The following is a 22533-nucleotide window of genomic DNA, read 5'->3' as shown; positions in this document are numbered from 1 at the left end:
CTGTGAAGCTGCTGTTCTCCTCTGGAGGCAGTCCTGCACATCTGCCCAGTATTGAGTCTGAGTGTTTTATTTTCAGTGCATGGCAACAGTCAATCCCATCCTCAGCATATGGCTGGACAGATACCCCCTAGTGGACCATGACCTCATAGGATGTATTTTAGGTACCTGAAGAGTAAAAGCATTATAAGTTTATTGTAAAAATTTAAAATAGTGTGAGTAGGGGCACCTGGGTGGCTCAGTGGGTTAAGGCCTCTGCCTTCGGCTCAAGTCATGATCTCGGGGTCCTGGGATGGAGCCCCACCATCAGGCTCCTGGCTCAGTGGGGAGCCTGCTTCCCTCTCTCCCTCTGCCTGCCTCTCTGCCTACTTGTAATCTCTCTCTCTATCAAATAAATAAAAAAAAAATCTTTAAAAAATAGTTTGAGTAAAACAGTTATAAAGCATGCATATGTTTTATTAAAAACTAGAAAGAACAACATTAGAGTCATATAAGTAATGAGGATTTCAACTCAAAATAACTATAAAATACAAAACATGTGAAAGAGTACATGGGATTGGGATGAATAACATAATGGATACAACTAGCTATGAATTAAAATGCTGTAAATTCATTTCAGAGGATGCTTTAAAAAATCTAAAACTTTTTTTTTAATAAGGTACATGAGCATAGAACCTATGAATGAGGAAAATTTAGTGAGACTAATACTTAGAATAATCCATTAACTAGTCACATTAAAATAAAGCACTTTATCACAGAATAAAGAAAATCTTGCAAACTGACAAGAAAAAAACAGACCACTTTAGAACAACAATGGGACCGAGCTATAAATTTTGATCAAACCCGGGTGATACAAGTCTAGAAAAATAGCTCATAAAAAATGAAGAAGTGATAAGCTTTAATTCAAGATTTTTCTGTACAATACATTCGTAGTCAAAATGTCCAAAATGAAGCTATTATGCTAAATGAAATAAGTGACAGAAGGACAAACGTACGATTTCTCCTATATGAGGTTCTTAGAGTAGTCAAATTCATAGACAATAGAGATACAAAGTAGAATGGTGGTTTTCGTGGGCCTGGGGGGAGTGAGGCTGGGAAGATTGTGTTTAATGATACAAAAACATTTCAGTTGGGGAAACTAAAAAAGTTCTGAAGATGGACTGCGACGTACTTAATACCACATGTGATGGTTGATTTTGTGGGTCTACTAGGCTAGACCATGGCAACCACATATTTGGTCAGATATTATTCTGGATGTTTCTTTCAAGTGCTTTTTGAATTAACATTTCAATCAGCAGATTACCCTCCTGTAATGAGGGTAGGCTTCATCCACTGAAAGGAATTAATAGACAAGCAGTAACTTGCATAAGTTTAGAAGGAATTTTGTCTATGACTGCTTTGGGTTTGCACTGAAATTCTTCCCTGAGTCTCCAGTCTGCCAGGTTACCCTGAAGATTCTGGACTTGCTTAGCCGACATAATAGTGTCACCCAATCTTTTTAAAATAAATCTCTCTCTATACAGATGTATATGTACAGACATACACCAGTTTAGTGCTGTTTTTCTGGATAATTCTAATATGCAACAGAACCAAATACTTAAAAGTGATTAAAATAATACATTTTATATTATTTTTATCACTATAAAAATGATTATTTAAAATGTTTCTAAGAAATTTTACGATGCGGGGCGCCTGGGTGGCTCAGTGGGTTAAAGCCTCTGCCTTCGGCTCAGGTCATGATCCCAACATCCTGGGATTGAGCCCCACATCGGGCTCTCTGCTCAGCGGGGAGCCTGCTTCCTCCTCTCTCTGCCTGCCTCTCTGCCTACTTGTGATCTCTGTCAAATAAATAAATAAAATCTTTAAAAAAAAAAAAAGAAATTTTACAATGCAAAAGTATACCTTGAAAACACTATAAAAAAGTATTCGAGTAAAAAGAGAAAATTCTAAAACAATGCCTTGGTGGACATTTGTTTAAAGGCAGATGGTTCATAAAGTTTTATTGGCAATCACTTCATATGCAGCTGAACTTAAATTTGAGTGACTTACTTTAAATTTCACTTTCTTATTCTTTGCTCAGTTATTGCCTACACTTAAAAGTACTTTTGTTGTTTATACATTCATACAGCTCTAACACATAATGCAGTCTTGCTCATTTTGGGAGTACTAAAACTTTTTTGTTGGTGTTTTTTATTACAACATTATAGCCAAATGGAGGGTACCAATGAAATCCCTCAAATCCCATGAGACAATTTATAGTTTTGTGTAATTATTCACAGCAGCCAAATTTTGCTGTATTATTTTATGTCCAGAAGGTAAGTTACTTGCTGCAGTAGAACCCATTAATAGGTGAGATCAGAGGAAATTACACATGAAGGTAAGTGTCAAAAAAGCAGCAAAGTCAGTGACATCTCACCACACCACTGAGAAGGATCTGACTGCCTGGGAGGGGGGCAAGTCCGTAAGTAAATTAATTTCTCTACTTTTGAACTTTAACATGAATCCCTAAAAATGTAGTTTAGCCTTACTATAAAATATATTCTTATACAAGATTACATGCTAGGAAATATCTAGACAAGAACTGGACTGGAAAATAACCCAAGGGAATCATTGCAACTGCTTCATGGTGATTTTGCGCCGCTTCCAGTCAGCGAACAGGAGAAGAATTATGCACAAATAAGTCATCTGCAAGAGATTGGGAGCAGGGGACAACAGTCGAAAAGACTGCTGTCTGGAGCAACTCCACAGTCTCACTTTTATAGAAACAATAGCCAACAGAAGAACCGATGAAGGTCACACATTATTAGTCACATGTCTTGTGGAAAAGTGAGGAGAAGGATAAAGTTTATAGTTAACCAAGCACAGTCAAAGGACTCATCTAACTAACAACGGCGCTTCTGGGAAGACAAAGGAGCGACAGCGGAAAAGGGAAGCAGGTGGTATTTCGTTCCACCCTGAGCTGACCCGTGCTCTCTAGGTTTCCCTGAAACAGGCGGTGTTCCGCCCTGGGCGGGCCAGGCATCCCCAGCTGCCCAGCTTCACGGTTGTATATCGTCCTTCTCCCCAAAGACGTGTTGCCAGTATATGTTTTTCTTAAGGACATATCTAAATGTGCTTGGTAACTAGTTATAAATTGACTCCTAAAGTGTATCCTCGTACCTCCAGGGGTTATAGTTTAAGTAACACATTGTTCTGAGGGGCAGTTGCAATTTTGCTTTGCTATTTTGTGAAGATTTATATTTAAGAAAGATACCAACTTCTTTCCTAGTTGTAAATCCTGAAGGAATCAAACAATGCCATGAAAAGACTATGGAAGAGTATATATGGAAATAGGGAAAATATATAGAATATGTGCAATATTTTCAAAATAGAGTGAGACAGCAGTCCTCACACGGTGCACAGTACCACCACCAACCGGGAACTTGTTAGAAATGTGAATTCTTGGGGCACCTGGGTAGCTTGCTGGGTTAAGCCTCTGCCTTTGACTCAGGTCACAATCTCAGGGTCCTGGGATCGAGCCCTACATCAGGCTCTCTGCCTGGTGGGAAGCCTGCACCCCCCCCCCCCCGTGCCTGCCTCTCTGCCTACTTGTGATCTCTCTCTCTGTCAAATAAATAAATAAAATATTTAAAAAAAAGAAAAGTGAATTCTCAGGGACGCCTGGGTGGCTCAGTCATTTAAGTGTCTGCTTTAGCTCAGGTCATGATGGAGTCCTTGCTTGGGGGGGGGGGGGAGCCTGCTTCTCCCTCTGCCTGCTGCTCCCCATGCTTGTGCTCCCTCTCTTTGGCAAATAAATAAATCAAATCTAAAAAAAGAAAAAAGAAAAGAAATGTGAATTCTCCTACTTCTGACTCAATGAGAACCTTTGGGGATGGAACCCAGCAGTCTGTGTTCATGGGATTCTGATAGAAGCTAAAGTTTGGGAAGCAGAGCAAACGACAAACAAGAATAATATAAGGACACTGGACATAAGAAAATATTTAAGCTTAAAATTTTGGTGCTAACACTTCAATGGATCCTGAAAATTTTGAATCACCATATGATCCTTATTTCCCAGAACAATGCCAACTCTTTACATATCCACCCTCCCCAAAGGTGAATGTAGGGACTGAGATATTTGCACATCAATGCTCAGAGCATTTCTGCCAGAGGATTTCTGGCAAACGCCAAAAGAGGCCAAAAGAGGGGAACGATTCATGTCTATCAACAGATGAGTGGAAAATCAAAAGTTGCAAATATATGCAATGAAATATTGTTCAGTCTTAGAAAGGAAGTCTCATGTATATTATTACATTAATGAACCTTGCAAATGTGCTTAAATGAGCCAGACACAAAAGGACAAATATTGTAGGATTTCACTGACATGATGCACCTAGAGTAAGAAAATCAAGGAAGTGGAAAGTATAATACAGATTACAAAGGCTGGAGATGAGGTGAGGAATGGGGATTGTTTACTGGGCAGAGTTCCTCCTTGGAATGATGACAAGTTCTAGCAATAGTGGAGATGGTAACACAATATTGTGAATGTACTTAAGATCATTTAATGTACTTAAGATCACTGAAAAATGGCTAAAAGGATAAATTTTATGTTATATATATTTTATCACATTAATAAAAAACTGTCACCTGGGTGGCGCAATAGGCTGAGCGTGTGATTCCTGATTTCTGCTCAGGTGGTCATCTCAGGGTTGTAGGACTGAGCCCCCGCTGGGCTTCACACTCAGTGTGGAATCTGTTTGGGATGCTCTCTCTACCTCTCTAGCTGCCCCTCCCCCCACTCTCTCTCTAAAATATATCTTTTTTTTTTTAAAGATTTTATTTATTTACTTGAGAGAGAGAGAGAAAGCATGAGGGGAGAGGGTCAGAGGGAGAAGCAGACTCCCTGGAGCCCAATGCAGGACTCAATCCCGGGACTCTAGGATCATGACCTGAGCTAAAGGCAGTCAGTTAACCAACTGAGCCACTCAGGCGTCCCTTCTTTTTTTCTTTAATTTAACTTTGATTATTTATTTGAGACAGAAAGAGAACAGGAGAGAGATCATGAGCAGAGGGGAGGGGTAGAGTGAGAAGCAGGTTTCCCAATGAGCAGGGAGCCTGATACTGGACTTGACCTGAGGACTCTGGAATCATGACCTGAGCTAAAGGCAGGTGCTTAACCAACTGAGCCACCCAGGCACCGTAAAATAAATCTTAAAAAAACCCCAAACTGTCAAGGTTACTAAAAACAAGGAAACTGTCACAACCATGAGGAACCTAAGAAGATATGGGGACTAAATGCAATGTGATATCCTAGAAGGAACCCCGGAACAGAAAATGGATTTTGGTAAAAACTAAGTAAATCTCAATCAAGCATGACTCCTGTTACTAATAATGTATGAATATTCATTTATCAATTGCATAAAATGTATCGATATAACATGTTAACGGTCGGGAAAACTGGGTATGGGGTAAATGAGAACTTCCTGTACTATCTTAGTAATTCTGCTTTAAATCTAAAATTGTTTGAAATTAACTGTCTACTGAAATAATTAGATAATAAAGAAGTTAATAAATTTGGACACTTTGCCAAAAGAGCAATAAAGCACATAAAAAATAGTATCACGTGGGGCACCTGGGTGGCTCAGGGGGTTAAGCCTCTGCCTTTGGCTCAGGTCATGATCTCAGGGTCCTGGGATCGAGCCCCACATAGGGCTCTCTACTCAGCAGGGAGCCTGCTTCCTCCTCTCTCTCTGCCTGCCTCTGCCTGCTTGTGACCTCTGTCAAATAAATAAATAAAACCTTAAAAAAATAGTACCACAAATTATTATAGAATTGCAGGTTAAGACTATGATACACTTATTTTAACTTAAAAAAGACAGACTATACCTATTGTTGACAAAGAGGTGTTCCAAATGGAACGCTGGTGGGAGTATAAAATGGCACATTCACACTGGAAACCAATTTGGCCAATTCTTTTTTTTTTTTTTTTTAAAGATTTTATTTATTTATTTGACAGAGAGAGATCACAGTAGGAGAGAGGAAGGGAAGAGATCACAGAGAGAGAGGAAGGGAAGCAGGCCCTCCGCTGAGCAGAGAGCCGGATGTGGGACTCGATCCCAGGACCCTGAGATCATGACCTGAGCAGAAGGCAGCGGCTTAACCCACTGAGCCACCCAGGCGCCCCAATTTGGCCAATTCTTAAAAGTTAATTATTCAGCTGTGAGCGACACCCCCTTCTCAGGTATTTATGTATAACATCCGTTCTGGTAGTAGGTCAGCAAGATAAACACACTGTGTCATAACACAGCCAATGGAAGACCACTCAGTGATAAAAAAGAATGGACACAACAGGGATAAATCTCAAATTAGCTGTACGAGGATACACTTTAGGAGTCCATTTATACAAAAATTGAATGAAAAGCAGCTGTGCAAAAGTAGTCTGTAGGATTCCAATTATATAGAAAAATTAAAGAAATGCAAATTAGTGTAAAATGACATAAATCGCTAGACTCTCCCACATCCACCGCACTCTTAAGGCATTTTTCCGCTGCTGCAAACTTGACAGTGTTTAACGAGGCCAGAGCTGTGAGTGAAGATGTCCCCACATTCGCAGTTCTCGTAAGGACTCTCAAATCCGTGTGAACTCTCCGTTGTGCAGTGAGACTGGAGTCGTAGCACAGAAACTTCCCACACCTGCTACAGTAAGAAGGCCTTTCTCCACTGTGATCTGCCTGACATCCAGTGAGAGTGGAGCTGCAACTGAAGGCCTTCCTCCGTTGCTGCACTCATCAGGCCTTTCTCCAGTGTGCATTCTCTAGTGTCGAATGAGTGTGAAGCGGTACCTAAAGAATTTCCCACATTGGTCGCACTCATAAGGCCTTTCTCCAGTGTGAACTCTCTGATGAATAATGAGTGAGGAGCTGTCCATAAAGAATTTCCCACATTCTCTCCACTCAAAAGCCCTCACTCCAGTGTGGATTTTCTGGTGTTCGGCAAGTTTATGTTTGCGGCTGAAGGCTTTTCCACACTCACCGCACTTATAAGGCCTCTCTCCAGTGTGGATTTTCTGGTGTTCAACGACTTTGTCTTTGCGGCTGAAGGCTTTCCCGCATTCACTGCACTCATAAGGCTTTTCGCCGCTGTGGATTTTCTGGTGCTCAGCAAGTTTATGCTTGCGGGTGAAAACTTTCCCACATTCACTGCACTCATGTGTGAACTCTCCGATGTCTAACGAGCGTGGAGCGATTCCTAAAAAATTTTCCACATTCACTACAACCATAAGGTCTTTCTCCCGTGTGGATTTTCTGGTGACCAACAAGTTGGGAAAGTCTAAGGAAACCCTTCCCACATTGGTTGGACTGCTGTGAATACTCTGGTGGTCACCGAGGCCAGGTTATCTGTGTGAAGAATCTTCCACATTCTGGGTTCTCATAAAGCCGATCTTCGTCATAGCCCTTCAGGTGCTGACGGGGGTGGGACTTTCGGAGGAAGGCCCTCCCACACTCCCGGTACTCATAAAGCTTTCCTCTGCTGGGGCTTTTCTCACGGTCCACAAATATATGTTTACGGCTAAAGGTTTTCCCACACGGGGTGCACTTACAATAATTCTGCTCATTCAGAAAGGCCTCTCCACCTCCTGTGTCCCAGTATGGCTTTCATATAACATGAGGAACCTGTGGCTGGAGAAGGCCTGAGCTGGCTGGGATGGCGTTCCCACTATCCCTGCGTATAAAGCTTGTCTCTGTCACGTGACCTCTGCAGTTCTTCACAAACGGAGGCCTCCCCTCACCGCTTCTGGAAAGTTTCTAATTTGTTGCTTTTGGTGCTGCAAATGCTTTCCCCCACAAGTTTGCGGGCCTCGCTCAGGGCGTGTTCCATCACGCTCAGCCCAGCGCAAAAAGTCCTTCCAGAGCAAGCTATACCGCTCCCAAGGCTGGGACTTCTGGGTGGGTGGGCCTGGCTTTGGAGTCCTGACCTGTGACCCTCCTACAGAATCACCTTGCTCCAAAGGGGCCGCCTCGTCCTGGGCTCCGTGCCAGCAACCTGTAAGCAGAGAAATGCTGGGAAAGTGCCCGCTGACTTCAGTGGCAGGAGGTGGCCCCACTGAGGCCACAGGACTGACAGGCTAGGAGGATTCAAGTGTCGGGAGCCAGTACAGGAGGCCTACTATAAGAGCTGTAAGGGACTGAATATGATTGGCTGTTCATTTAGGTCCACTCACGCGGGAGGTGCATGAGCACTGCATGAACACAGCATGGCCATGTATGGTTATGTTTGGTGATCATGCTCTGATTGGTTAACACTGCCTGCATAAAAACCCATGCGCCCGGGGTTAGAGGAGGAAGAAGAAAAAGCGATTAATAAAAAAAAGGTTCGCCGCTACGTGAGTCTCCGAGTCGTTCTTGCTGGCGAGAGCGACAAGTGGTGCCGAAACCCGGGAATCCCATCGTGAGAGACGCACGGAGTCGGTGACGATCAGGTAAAGAGTGCACCTATTTCTGTCTAGTGACAGGGAAAGTTCCTCAAGTCGAGGACGAGCGTAGAAAGCTTTCCGGTATGGGAAACGAGATGGCCACATATAAAATGCTGGGGCCGCTTTCTGATATCCTTAAAGCAATTGGTACACCTTTAAAAAATAAAACAGCTCGTTTGTTTTTGAGAGAAGTGGGACAAACGGCTCCCTGGTTTTTGGAGGAAGGGATATTAAACATCCCTCAGTGAGAGCATTTAGGAGAAGACCTTAGATGCGATCCGCACACTACGCCGGGAACCCTGGCCGCTTGGTCTTTAGTGAAAGTTTGTTTGCAATCCCCGTGAGAGCCCATACGCCAGGCGGTGCAACTGGGAGGGGAGATCTTAGAAAAAGTGAAAGAGGAATCTTGTAAAGGCTCCTTGAAGGACACTAGCTCTGAGACTGAAAGCTCAAACGGACACTCAGACAGTGAGGGATCTAGCTCGAGCGATGATGAAAGGAGCAGAGGAGGGAAATCGCCCAAAAGCCAAAAGGTGAGCAAGATGCAAAAGGAGCTTGCAAAAAAGGAGGAAGAGCTAAAGAAGGCTATGGCGCAGCTCAAAATGCAGGGGGAAGTTATGGCGCAGCTGAAATTAAAAGCGGAAGAAGGAGCTATGGCGCAGTTACAAACAAAGACGGAAGTGGTAGATAACTTAGATCCTATGCCCACGCGCCCAGCCCCAACAGCGCCACCTTATGAGGGGCCTGCTCCGTATAAACCTTGCTGCACCAAGGCCTGCTATTGTGCGAGCTGCACCACACAGAATTGGAGAGAAGTATTAGGGCCAGAAAAAGGGTTTTTCCCTGTCATGGAAGATCAACATCAGCAAAGATATCATCAGCCCCTAGACTTTAAACTCGTAAAGCAGCTGAAGGAAGCAGTTATGTCCTATGGGCCTCAGGCTGCTTTTACGGTTTCTTTGGTTGAAACGCTAGGTAGCCTTTACCTCACTCCTGAAGACTGGAGTAACTTGGCTAGAGTAGTTTTATCTGGTGGGCAATATTTAGAATGGAAGATTCAGAATCAGGATAATTGCCAGGACACGGCGCGAAGAAATGCAGCAGCAGGTAACCCACAGTGGAACCTAGACATGTTAACAGGTGCGGGACAATATTTTGGGTCACAGGCACAAAGTAATTATCCGCCAGGGGTATATCATCAGATAGCAACCGCAGCTTTGAGGGCGTGGAAGACGTTAAGGGGTGCTGGAGATTTGCAAGGACAGTTATCCAAAGTGCTACAAGGGCCGAATGAGCCCTATGCAGATTTTGTGGACAGGTTGATGCAAACAGCTGGTAGGATGTTTGGGGACGTAGACCAGGCTATGCCCCTAGTTAAACAATTGGCTTTTGAAAATGCCAATAAATGGTGTCAAGAAGCCATTAGACCCTGGAAAGCGAAAGACTTGTCAGCGTATATCAAGGTCTGCAGGGGTATCACAGGACCTCTAGTTCAGGGCCAGGACATGGCTGCTGCTTTTGCACAAGCGTTGCAAGGTGCAAATGGGGCTAGGACCAAAGGGTGTTTCTTATGTGGGCAAGAAGGTCATATGAAAAAGGACTGCCCACAGCGCAACAGCCAGGCGCGAGGAGGAAGACAGAGTCAACCAGTCCAATTTGTGAAGGCGGAAGAGGCGCATCCAAATAAAAGTTATGGAGGACCGAAACCACAGCTATGCCCCAGATGTAGAAAGGGGAATCACTGGGCTAGCGATTGCCGCTCAGTCACTGATATGGACGGAAATCGTCTGCCACCAAATAATTGGGGGAATTCAAAAAACAGGAAGCAGGGCCTTTCCCCCCGGGGCCCAAACCAAATGTACGGGGTGGTCATGACGCTGCCGCAGAAGGCGAGACAGATGTTTCCCCCTACGGACCCAGAAGAGCCACCACAGGCTCAGCAGGACTTGACCTGCATGCCACCACCCGAATGGTCTTAGCCCCTGAAATGGGTGTGCAGGCGGTGCCCTCGGATTTCCATGGGGGCCCACCAGAGGGCACTGTGGGATTACTTCTGGGTAGAAGTTCCACCACTCTTAGAGGTCTCCTTATCCACCCAGGGGTTATTGACCCAGATTTTTCAGGGGAAGTAAAAATTTTAGTTTCCTCTCCAAGAGGCATCACCATTATCAACCCTGGGGATAGGATTGCTCAACTCCTAATCCTGCCCAGCCACCATGACAGATATAGGTCTACAGGAAGGTTGCGAGATGGAGGGCTTGGATCAACAGGAAATGATTTGATGTGTCTGACTATGGATATGAGCAACAGGCCCATGACAGTCTTAAAAATAAGAGGAAAATCCTTCTGGGGGCTGTTAGATACAGGGGCAGACAAAAGTATTATAAATTTAGCTGATTGGCCAAAACAATGGCCCCTTGTCAAGGCCAATCAAACATTAAGAGGACTAGGAGTTGCTCACAGCCCAGATGTCAGCGCAGCATCTTTAGATTGGGAAGATGATGAGGGTCATAAAGGAGTCTTTCAGCCATATGTTTGTTCTCTCCCTGTAAGCCTTTGGGGACGAGATGTGTTAGAGCAAATGAATATAGTATTAACTACTGAGAATCATTATAGTGAAAATGCAAGAAACATGATGAAAGCCATGGGATATGTTCCAGGCCGAGGTCTCGGGCCCAAGGGACAAGGGACCCCTAACCCAACACCCATGGGAGGTCAGGGTTTTTCCCAGAGGCCACTGAGGCAATAAAAATAGATTGGAAGGAAAGTAGTCCACGGTGGGTGCCTCAGTGGCCATTAACTACAGAAAAACTGATGGCTGCTAGACAATTAGTTAGAGAGCAAGTTGAGGCAGGGCATTTACGTGAATCAAGATCCCCATGGAACACCCCTATATTTGTGATAAAGAAAAAGTCAGGCAAATGGAGATTATTACATGATCTGAGACAGATAAATGATCAGATGCAAGTAATGGGGCCTGTTCAGTTAGGCCTCCCCGTTGTTACTGCCCTGCCCAGAGATTGGCCTTCTATTGTTATAGATATTAAAGATTGCTTTTTCTCTATCCCGATCCATCCGGACGACATGAAGAGGTTTGCTTTTACCTTGCCAGCTGTTAATCATTCCGAGCCTGACCAACGGTATGAATGGACAGTGCTCCCTCAGGGTATGGCTAATAGTCCCACTATGTGTCAGCTCTATGTGGGCAAGGCTCTTTTGCCAGTACGGAATAAGTTCCCAGATGTTTGCTGCTACCATTATATGGATGATATTCTAATCTGTCATAGCAATACATCGGTTCTCACCTCAGCATTCACCTTTCTACAGCAACAGTTAGCGATGTGGGGGCTAACTGTTGCTCCTGAGAAAATACAAACAGCAAATTTAAAGGACTATCTGGGCCTACAACTCACTGACTCCACAGTAAAGCCTCAAAAGGTTCAAATTCGCAGAGATCATTTAAAGACCTTAAATGATTTCCAAAAACTCCTAGGGGGTATCAATTGGATCCGTCCCTATCTGAAACTGACAAATGCAGAATTAAAACCATTATTTGATATTTTGCCAGGAGACTCCAAATTAGACTCTCCACGGGAGTTCACGCCCGAGGCTATAAAGGCACTACAATTGGTTGAGGAAAGATTGGCTTCGACTACAGCAGATAGGTGCGATCTAGACAAACCAATTTATGCAGTTGTTGTACCATCCCCAGGTTCGCCCACAGGAGTACTATGGCAAGGTGGGCCTCTTCAGTGGGTGTATTTACATAATAGTCTTACCCGAATCATCACCCCTTATCCCGTTGCTGTGGCAATAACGGCAGGCAAAGTTATCAAGACTGGCATACGAGTACTCGGGAAGCTACCCGACTCATGCCCCCTATGACAAGAGCCAGCTATCCACCCTTGTGAACACTATAGATGAATGGTCCATCCTGGTGACATCCTATCCTATACCGTTTGACAATCATTATCCATCACATCCATTGATTGAGTTCTGTAAAGATACACATCTTATCTGGCCAAAAATTTGCAAATCAGAGCCCTTGGCCAATGCCGTCACTATATTCACTGATGCCAGTAAGAAAGGAACAGGCGCTTATGTGGTTGAGGGAAAAGTCATAACAGCGGTAGTACCAGGTGAATCGGCACAGCGAACAGAACTATTAATCATTATGCTGGTTCTACAAAGGTTTCACAATCAAAACATCAATATATATTCAGATAGTAAGTATGCAGTACTAGCCGTTAGGCAGATAGAGACAGCAATTTTTTCAGCAAGCCAATCACCTATCGCCTCCCTACTAAAAAACCTCCAAGAAACGGTGCTGGCAAGGCCAGCCCCCTTTTATATTGGGCATGTAAGGGCTCATTCTGAGCTACCTGGACCAGTAGCATCTGGAAATAGAATAGCTGATAATAATGCAAGGTTTGAATTCTGTGGAGCAATAGAAGAAGCAAAAGATTATCACAGGAAATGGCATGTGAATTCATTAACGCTAAAAACAAGATTCAATATATCAAGAGCAGAGGCCCGTGACATTGTAAAAAGCTGTGGCAACTGTTGTGTTCATCTTCCGACGCCTTCCTTGGGTGTAAACCCTAAAGGCCTTATGCCCAACCATCTTTGGCAAATGGATGTAACTCATGTGCCCTCGTTTGGTCAACAACAATACTTACACCTTACCATCGATACTTGCTCCGGAATCATCATGGCTACCCCTTTAAGGGGTGAAAATGCAAAAAATGTAATGAGCCACTGCCTACGCAGCTTTGCGTGCTGGGGAATACCTAAAAGTCTGAAAACAGATAATGCCCCGGCCTATACCTCAAATACCTTTAAAAATTTTCTAGCATGCTATAATATCCAACACAGCACTGGCATACCATATAATCCCCAAGGTCAAGGAATTGTAGAACGAGCACACCTAACATGGAAAACTACCCTACAAAAAATTTAAAAAGGGGGAATAGGGGAGAGCTACTCAACACCTAATAACCTCACAAACCTTGTAAATTTTATTTTAAATTTTTTAATGCTAGATCAAGATGGTCTCTCTGCAGCAGAGCGACACTGGGGGCAACAAAAGCAAACGCAAGCAATGGTAAAATGGAAAGATATACTTACGGGCCTATGGAAAGGCCCAGACCCGGTGCTTCGATGGCACCGAGGATCTCTTTGTGTTTTCCCACAGGATGCGCCATCACCCATCTGGGTGCCAGAGAGGCTCACGAGATTGGTGGCCATGGAGCCCATGGATCCTGTGGATGACGTCATCTAGTCTCTCTTGTGAGTCCCAGAATTGTCTGCTATCAGAATGTTGGAACGCCACGGTGGGAGACTCGGCAGTAATAGCCAAGATACCGACATACATCCCTATGCCGGTGCAAGTGAACTCCGATAACTTGCCTGTGTTGCTACGGCATAAAAGAGATTTTGGGATAACAGCGGCCATCATTGCGGCTATTGCAGCATCTGCCACCGCCGCCACTGCTGCTGCAGTAGCGTTGACAACGTCAGTACAGACAGCAGCTGCGCTCAATGTCACAGGAATGGTCGCTGAAGCATTGGCTACGCAAGAACAAATTAACGGACATTTGCATGCTGGGATCCTTATTGTAAATCAAAGAGTTGTTCTAGTACAGGAACAAATAGATGTCTTAGAATCTATAATCTCAACAGGATGTATACATAATATGGCGGGACTTTGTGTTACTCCCGTAGCTTACAATAACTTGTCAGTAGCGGCCAATCTGTCTCAACAATTGGGAAGAATGCTTAATGGTACCTGGAACCGTCAATTTCAAAATTTAACTAGGCAATTACGAGCTCAAATTATATCCATAAATTCTACCAAAGTAACTATTGCACCTGTTAGTGAGTGGAAGAAAAATGTTACAGCAATCTGTTTCGTTCCTCAAACAGTGGGCCGGACTTGGTGCCATGGCTGTTCTCTTAATCACAGCTAACGTACTAATGTTACGTTGGGTGTGTGGCCGTGTCTGTCGCAATCAACGACAACAACACCTCATGGTTCAAGCCATGATGGCTCTTGAAGCTGGTACCTCCCCCCAGATATGGCTAAGTATGCTAGATCGGTAGTCAAAGACGGGTAAGACTGATCCCACACCATAGCAACCTAAGACAGGGGCTCTTCGACCAGGGAGAGTACCCGATGACGGGTAAGCATGTGTGCTGAGGATTGGCAACCTAAGACAGGCACGATCTCAGCCATTATAAATAAATAAAAAAGGGGGAGATGTCGGGAGCCAGTACAGGAGGCCTACTATAAGAGCTGTAAGGGACTGAATATGATTGGCTGTTCATTTAGGTCCACTCACACAGGAGGTGCATGAGCACTGCATGAACACAGCATGGCCATGTATGGTTATGTTTGGTGATCATGCTCTGATTGGTTAACACTGCCTGCATAAAAACCCATGCGCCCGGGGTTAGAGGAGGAAGAAGAAAAAGCGATTAATAAAAAAAAGGTTCGCCGCTATGTGAGTCTCCGAGTCGTTCTTGCTGGCGAGAGTGACATTCAAGACAGGGAGAGGAAGCCCTGTGGTGCGGAGCTCAGCCTGGCAAGCCCCTGTGATGGGAGAGCCCTGACTCTGGGAAGGACATGAGGGAGAGGAAGTGTGGGGAGGAGAGAAAGGCTCCCCAACCTCCTCCTCTGCAGGTGACTTTCAACAAGGCCGGAGCTGCTGGGGACCGCTGAGCACTGACACAAGACTGGGTCCTACGCAGAAATGGGTGACTGCAACACAGTGGCCGGTGTTCATAGAGTATTTAAAGATATGTGCGGCCATCAAAATACCTCAGGATAGACCATATGTCAAGTGTACTGCAAAGGGACCAAAGGGAAAGGATGACAGACGGAAGCCACAAAAGCAGGGGAACAGGGAAATGCAGGCTTGTAAATGATCATGGGAAAGAGGAGGTAGAAATGAGGTATGATCACTGTCCCTGGAAGCAGCCCCGATACCACACCCATTCCCAGCCCCCAGCCCCCAAGCCCCAGGGCCATGTCCTATTGCCACTGATGGAGTAATGGCCACGCTGTCAGGCACCCAGGCCCCCCCCCACTTCTTCAAGATGAGCACTTCTGTGGGACCTGGAATGGGCCAACCCAGGTGAAACACAGGAAAAGGGAGTGGAAAGCATGCCCCCACAGCGATCCTTCAAACAACATCCACATTCTAAAAGCAAAACAACTTCAAAGGAGGGTCTTGCAGAACCAGCGGTCTGTACAAATAGAGACCACACTAGTGGCTGAAACTGCCGGCACAGGTGTGCCCCAAGGAATGTCAGTGAGGAGGAGGACGGCATGAAGCCAAACACCAGATCGATGATGAGCAAGACCACTGGGATTTCTCAGACAAACTCGGAGCAGAAGTGCACTGGGCCCAGACCTGGCTCCCATAAATGTGTGCTGGGAATCCAGGAGGGAAGCAGTGACTGTGATGTGGGTGGGAACGAAAGAGTTACCCCTGGGAAACGGAAAACCAGCGTCCAGCTCAGGACACTGCAGTGGGTGCAAGGGCCTTACCTAACGATGACAAAAGTACCAAGGTCTCCAGCATCACACTGTGGTACAGGCTTCTCTGAGCCTCGTCAAGGAGCCCCCACTCCTCCCGGGAGAAGTGTATGGCCACGTCTGTAAAAACCACAAGCCCCTGCCAAAATGGGGACGGTTCAACCAAGGTGCAGCTTCTCCCCCAGGATCTTCAGCACCGCCCCCCACCCCAACTTCCCGATGTGGAAGAGATGCAAGGTCTGGTGGCACCGGGCCTCTCTCTGACACTGCCACTGATCGCCACATCCAGAATGCGGGAGAACAAGTGGCGCAGGGTACAGAAAGCCTCACCTAGGCTCTGGGGCTGCAGGAAGGGGAGGCACTCTGCTCTATCAGTAAATGTGGCTCAGGTCCCCCAGGTCTTGCCTGCCAGACAACAAAAGCTGGACTTATCTCTCCTCCATATGCACCACAGCCCAGGACCTGGGGTCAGACACTCCTGTGCTTGTTCGCCCGCGTGTCGCTCTTGCAGCTACGGATCTGGCCCCTCCACTTCAGCCACTCAGTGCTGAGGCCCTCCAGCCTGCTCTGCAGGCTGCCCAGCACGCCGCTGTGTGGGTGGGGTCTGGGAAGTCGTTTGCAAATGGAATCAACAGCCAATGTGGCCCCATCCTGCCCCAGAAACCCAAGTTCCTTAGAACCAGAGACCACTAGGGTCCCTTTGTGGTTCTCCCCACCTGGCTCTGCCATCTGTGGCACACTCGCCCTCCCAAACCTAACGTCAGTACTGCACAGACTCTTGGTCCTCAGCTACACTGTCGCTGCACACGTTGTCCTGCAGGCAGTCACGAACAGCCTGTGTTCACCTGACCCACATCCAGAGCCCAGCATACTGACCTCCCCACCGCAGGCCTAGCAACGCTGCTGGCCGTTCCATTTTAACCTCAACTCCTCTACCAGCCCGAACGAAACAATCGGGTTTGACCAAGAGTCACCACAACGCTGATGAGTCCAAGAAGAGATAATGAGCCCTGTCCTGAGCTCACCGACATCTGACCGCCTTCGTGCAGATGCTTCAACACCTACCTCCTACCCTTGACCCCGGGAGCCTTTCAGACTCCACCTGCACCCCTCGGAGGCACACCTCCCCGCAAACCCCGTCACCCACTCTGGTTTCTCGCCTGCCTTTGTGACGTCTACTACCACCACCCAGGCTCCCAAAAAGGATTCAGTTCTTGGCCTCCTTCTGCTCCTTCTCACCTGCACAACCTCATGATCCCCTCTCTGAAAACTGAGGCACGGTGACACTTCAGTCCACATTCCGGCCACTGTGCTGTGGCTGTCTGCAATGTGAATGCCTCCCCAAAACTCCAGACCTGTGTGTCCCTCGCCGACTGGGTACCCCTACTCAGGAGTCTCCGGAACATCTGTGACATCGGTGACAAAACCTGACCTCCTATTCCCTCTGAAAAGCCCTGTGACTACTCACTTCCCCATCTCAACTGACAGAACATCCAAACTTCCAGGGAAACCCAAAGGCCTTGGGGCTGTCCCTGACTACCCCCACTTCACAACCCAGACGCCCTCACTTGCCGCATCACTAACCGTGGGCAACTGTGCAGAAGAACTGTCCAGAAGGCACCAGTCCTCTACCTCCCCAGCCACCACCCCCTGTCCAGCCATCAGCAGGACTCGCCTGCAGTGTCACCAGTTCACTATTCCCACCTTCACTTAGCCTCTCATCCACACTGCGGCTAGACAGAGCCCTTTCAGCTCTGGATGGTATCACCAGGCTCTTCTGCTCCAAACCTTCTCTAGCTCCTACTTCCTTCAGATCAGAGGCCCACGACCCAGTGTTGTGATTGCGGATCTGGTAACTGTGTGCCTCCACCCCCAGCACTCCCCTTCCCACCCCATATTCCCACCATACACAGGAGCCTTGCAGTTCCCTGGGCATTCCAACTCTCACCCCATCACCTGAGCAATCCGGAACCTGTGCTCAGGACACCCTTCCACATCTCACCCCGTCAGCTGCCAGAAATGGACAACACTCCATAGGATCCAGGGCTCAGTTCAAAACCCTGAGCTTTGGTGAAACCACAGGGACTTTAGGCCCAAGGGAGGAAGAAGTCCAGGTGAACAATCTCAGGATACCACCATTCTTTTTATGGGAGTAGCAAAACCATCAGGGTGACAACTGGGGTGCGTGAAGGTCTGTCACATCCTCCATTCACCCGTACAGGGTCCATAAGCATTTCTGCAAACGCCATGGGAACCTGTGGGAAGAGGGAGGCCATGAGAAAGGTGCAACCATCATAGGATCCTACAGACTGAACTGGACCACCCCTGCCCACGCTGGAGCACAGTGACCTCCGTCTGATCACTAAGCTCTCAGCTCCTCTGACTTCGGTGCCATATCCTTCGGTGCACGTCCTGCAGCTGTGTGACTGCAGAGGGACTGAGCCTCCTGAGCCTCAATTCCTTTCCTGAAAAATGGGGTTAACGGTGGTCCCCACCTCACAGAGCTGATAACAGTATTAAACACGATTAATACACACTATTTGGCAGCCACTGTTATCCGTGGGATTAGCAATTCTGTTGTCAGTGCAAATAAAGGGACAGGGTTTTAAAAACATGGGTCTGCACTATTTCTGCTTTTTAAATTTTTCAGAAGATGTGATATATAACATTCTATGGTTGGCAAATACCACAGATAAATTAATTTTGCAATTTTATTAAGTATTGCCATGTTTACCTTATTGAAGGAATTAACTTCTAGTTGCCTCCTCATGTGTACATATAGAGATGACAACTGGTTACCTGATGTCTTAACCGATAAATGTTTCATACATTCACGCACAACACACAATCAGCTGTAGGGAGAGTCTGAGCAGGCAGCTCAGCTACTCTTCCCTTCTGCGAACAACCCTACCTCCTACGTAATCCGCTGAAGGGCGCTCACAGGACCCCTTTACTGAAGTTCTCCTTCCTCCCTCTGACACTCAGAGGTGGAGGAGAAGACAGTGCCCCTGTCTGGGACACATTTGCTCCCCAAATATGGCTATTCCTTGGTCTCACAGGGATCAACTGACCTGCAGGGCTGAGAGTCCATACACCCACCCCCACCCAGGCCAGCAAACTTACAGCCTCCAGGCATGCTTTTCTAGGGACAGGCCAGAACACCTTCTATGTCAGGTACGCTCCTTCACGGAGCATTAAGGATGCTGAATCCCCTACACGCTCCATCTCAGCCCTCCTGACACCACAGAGCCCATCAGCGATAACCACCTTAGGACTCGCTCCTTGATCTTGCCTTCAGGCCCTGCTCTGCCGCAGTGTACAACCTCCGCTTCCTGACAGCCCAGCCCCTCTCGTCCTCCAGCCTGTTACCTCCAAGTACTCATGTGTATGAGTACTGTATCTCCATCCGCGGTATCTCAGCATCGCCCAGTCCAAAACCAAACTCAGGATCTCCCGCCTCCTGCTCCCTGGGCTCGCTCCCCACCCTCCACCCTTTAGATGTTCAGGCCAAGAAGCCTGGACATGGCCCTTCGCTCGCTACCTCTACTCACAGGTGTGTGTAATGCGGCCTGAAACCCCGTGGGTTCCGTTGTGGACTCCACGCAGGATCTCATCTCTCCTCCGCTGTCTCCGCTCCGGTCCCCATCCTGCGCTCCCCTGCCTTAAACTTGTGATTCTGCGCAGGGGCCTCCCCCATCCCCGCCCCTTCCGACCCTCCGCGGACCCGGCTGCCCACGCCGCCACTGCAGGCGGCACTCCGCCTCGCCCTCCGCTCCCCACACCCGCGAGAGGCCCGCCTCCCCCCACCACCCGGCCCCGACTCAGGAGCACCTGCCGAGCCCTCCCCCGCCACGCCCCACCGCACCGACGGAGCCGGGACCGTACGCCGGGGCGCCCTCTGCTCCCACCCCGCCGGCCCGGCTGCGGGGAGCTGTGCGGGCGCCCCTCCATCCGGCTGCAGCGCTCGGGGCGGGGGGCGGGCGGCTGAGGGGCTAGGGGTCGCAGCACCCACCTGAGCCGGCTTCATCGGCGCAGCCTCCACCAACGACCGGCGGGAAGAGTGGGGCGGGGAGCGGCGGGCGACCGGGCGGAGACAGGAGAGCCTCGCAGCGGCCTCCGCGACGAGGACAACGCCTCTCCCCGCGCTTTCCGTGTACTTCAGTCACGACTCTGGTCGCATTAAACCAGAAAAGGTCCCGAGAACAAGAGCAGAACCGGACACTACAGGGGCGTTGTCGGAAATCCCGCCCCCGCCCGAAGCGCACGCGTGAACACCTTGGGAGGGGGGCTGTTCCCGCCGCTGCGGCCGCACGGCCTTCTGGGTAATGTAGTTTCCGCGCCGCCACTGCGCAGACGCAGGCCGTAGGTAATTCCTGCCAGAGGATAAAGGCTCGGTGAAGTACGGAGAGCTCTGAGAAATGGAGTTCCGGGTTCTGCCGGGGGCGGGGCTTTGCTGGTTCTTAAAGGGGAGATAGGCAGGCGTCACAGAAACCTCCCGAGACCTCTTTTTCCAGGTTCCGGGAATCGCAGCGTATTTCCAAAAGCCTGCACACAGAAAGGGACACAGCACACCGTGACGTTACTCGCCGCCTCGAGTAGCTCTCAGCTATCTTGTTGCTTGCCAAAGACCGGAATACTGACCCTTTAGAATCCTTTTTACAGGCTCCAATAGTTTCATAGGAAAAACTTCCAAAGGGCCTCCTGGGTGGCTCAGTGGGTTACGCCTCTGCCTTGGGCTCAGGTCATGATCCCAGGGTCCCAGAATCGAGCCCCATATCGGGCTCTCTGCTCAGCGGGGAGCCTGCTTCCCCCTCTCTCTCCCCCTGCCTCTCTACTTGAGATCGATCTCTCTCTGTGTCAAATAAATAAATAAAACTAAAAAAAAGAAAGAAAAGAAAAACTTCCAGGGGTGACTGGGTGGCTCAGTCCTTTAAGTGTGGGGCTCCTGATTTCAACTCAGGCCTTGATCTCAGGGTCATGAGATCCAGCCTTGCCTGGAGATCCATGCTCAGCATACAGAATCTGCTTGAGATTCTCTCCCTCTGCCCCTAACCAACCAGCTAACTAACTAACTAGATAGGGAGGGAGGGAAGACGGGGAGGGGAGGGGGGTGGAAGGGAGGAAGGGCCTCCAGACAGGGCTGTGGCGGGGAAATTGAAAGAGGGGTTTGAGAAGGCCCTGAAGGAGTTAGAAAGGGTGAGGATGCGCCTCTGATTCCCACTGAAAACATTCCTCCTGTGTGGTCAGGTTGGTGTTCCAACCTAGAGAACAATACTTCAATTCACATAATATTAATTACTGAATATCTGAGATATGTCCCATGTCTTTAAAACTCTGAAACCTATCTGAAAAAAAGACTTCTCACATGCCATCTTCTACCTTAACAGTGTATGCCTTCCTGACAACTTGGCCATGTGTGCAACAGGAGGACATCCTATCCCTGAGATAAAAGAGTTGAGTAGCCATAGTCTCATCTCTTTGCTGGTTAGTGATTATAGTTTCATCTGTAACTGCAGCAACGGTGAATGCACAGAGAGTGGAGATTATCTCTGAAAAAACACTTGTGAAATTGATAATATTGAATGCTATTAAAAATGTTTTTCAAGGAAAAAAGCAAAAATCGTTCTAGAGAAATATATCTGTGACAAGTGGGGGGAGAGTTAAGATCAGTGAAGTCTGTGCAAGAGTCACCGAGTCTAGGGAGTTAGAGAATGAGGCAGAGACTGCAACCTTGGCTTCATTCTTGGTTTGGTCCCAAAATGTGACTATTTTTAATACCTGAAAACATCGTGCAGTAACGGCCTGTGTAGGGAGAGGAACACACAATAGTTACAGAGTTGCCAGAAAGATAAGGAAAAAAGGAAGTTGTTCTGTTGTGTCTTAAGTGATCTGTGACTGGTCAATAAGCACTTACAGAAATTAGAATAATAAACAGTCCCTTTAGAGGAACTCTAGCACATAGCAGCACATTTTGAAAGGGCTCCAGAATAAAAACAGGACAGGACCCACTCTAAATTGTGTCCCTGCAGGTCAAACAGATAATGGCCCACTTCCCAACCAACCACTTACTGACAAAGATACCTGTAGATACTGTATATAGAAGGAACACTGGGAAAAGGATTGTGCCATCTTATGAAACAAAAACCAAGACAAAGAAAACACCTCAAGCAAGGTCAATGAGGGTGCTCTGAGGAAGGAAAAAGTGCCTAATAACCAAGATGAATTAACCGATGGTCATCCTAATCAATTCCTGATAGAGTGGGATACTCTTTCTACATTAAAAACTGACACCATGGGGTACCTGGGTGGCTCAGTGGGTTAAAGCCTCTGCCTTCGGTTCAGGTCATGATCCCAGGGTCCTGGGATGGAGCCCTGCATTGGGCTCTCCGCGCAGCATGGAGCCTGCTTCCACATCTCTCTCTCTGCCTGCCTCTCTGCCTACTTGTGATCTCTGCCTCTCAAATAAAATCTTTAAACACACACACACACACAAAACTGACACCATTGCTCAGTCTCTTTCTCAGAATGTAATATATTTAAAATA

The 22533-nt window shown here is 47.4% G+C and overlaps 1 protein-coding gene and 1 pseudogene across 1 annotated transcript in view; both read right to left on the bottom strand.

The window, feature by feature from the left end:
- Window positions 1-6163: 6163 nt before the first annotated feature.
- ZNF304 (zinc finger protein 304) overlaps window positions 6164-22533 on the bottom strand; it is a 30875-nt gene continuing 14505 nt past the window's right edge. The window contains exons 4-5 of the mRNA XM_032324639.1: window positions 7023-7188; window positions 6164-6938 (exon numbers count right to left, since the gene is read on the bottom strand). Of these exons, the coding sequence (XP_032180530.1) occupies window positions 6791-6938; window positions 7023-7188 (314 nt within the window). The 3' untranslated portion in view covers window positions 6164-6790. The remainder of the gene's footprint in view (window positions 6939-7022; window positions 7189-22533) is intronic.
- Window positions 7182-20702, bottom strand: LOC116579418 (annotated as a pseudogene).

The sequence above is a fragment of the Mustela erminea genome, chromosome 19 (assembly GCF_009829155.1).
Source record: "Mustela erminea isolate mMusErm1 chromosome 19, mMusErm1.Pri, whole genome shotgun sequence".
NCBI lineage: Eukaryota > Metazoa > Chordata > Mammalia > Carnivora > Mustelidae > Mustela > Mustela erminea.
This window is presented reverse-complemented; position numbering and strand designations above follow the sequence as displayed.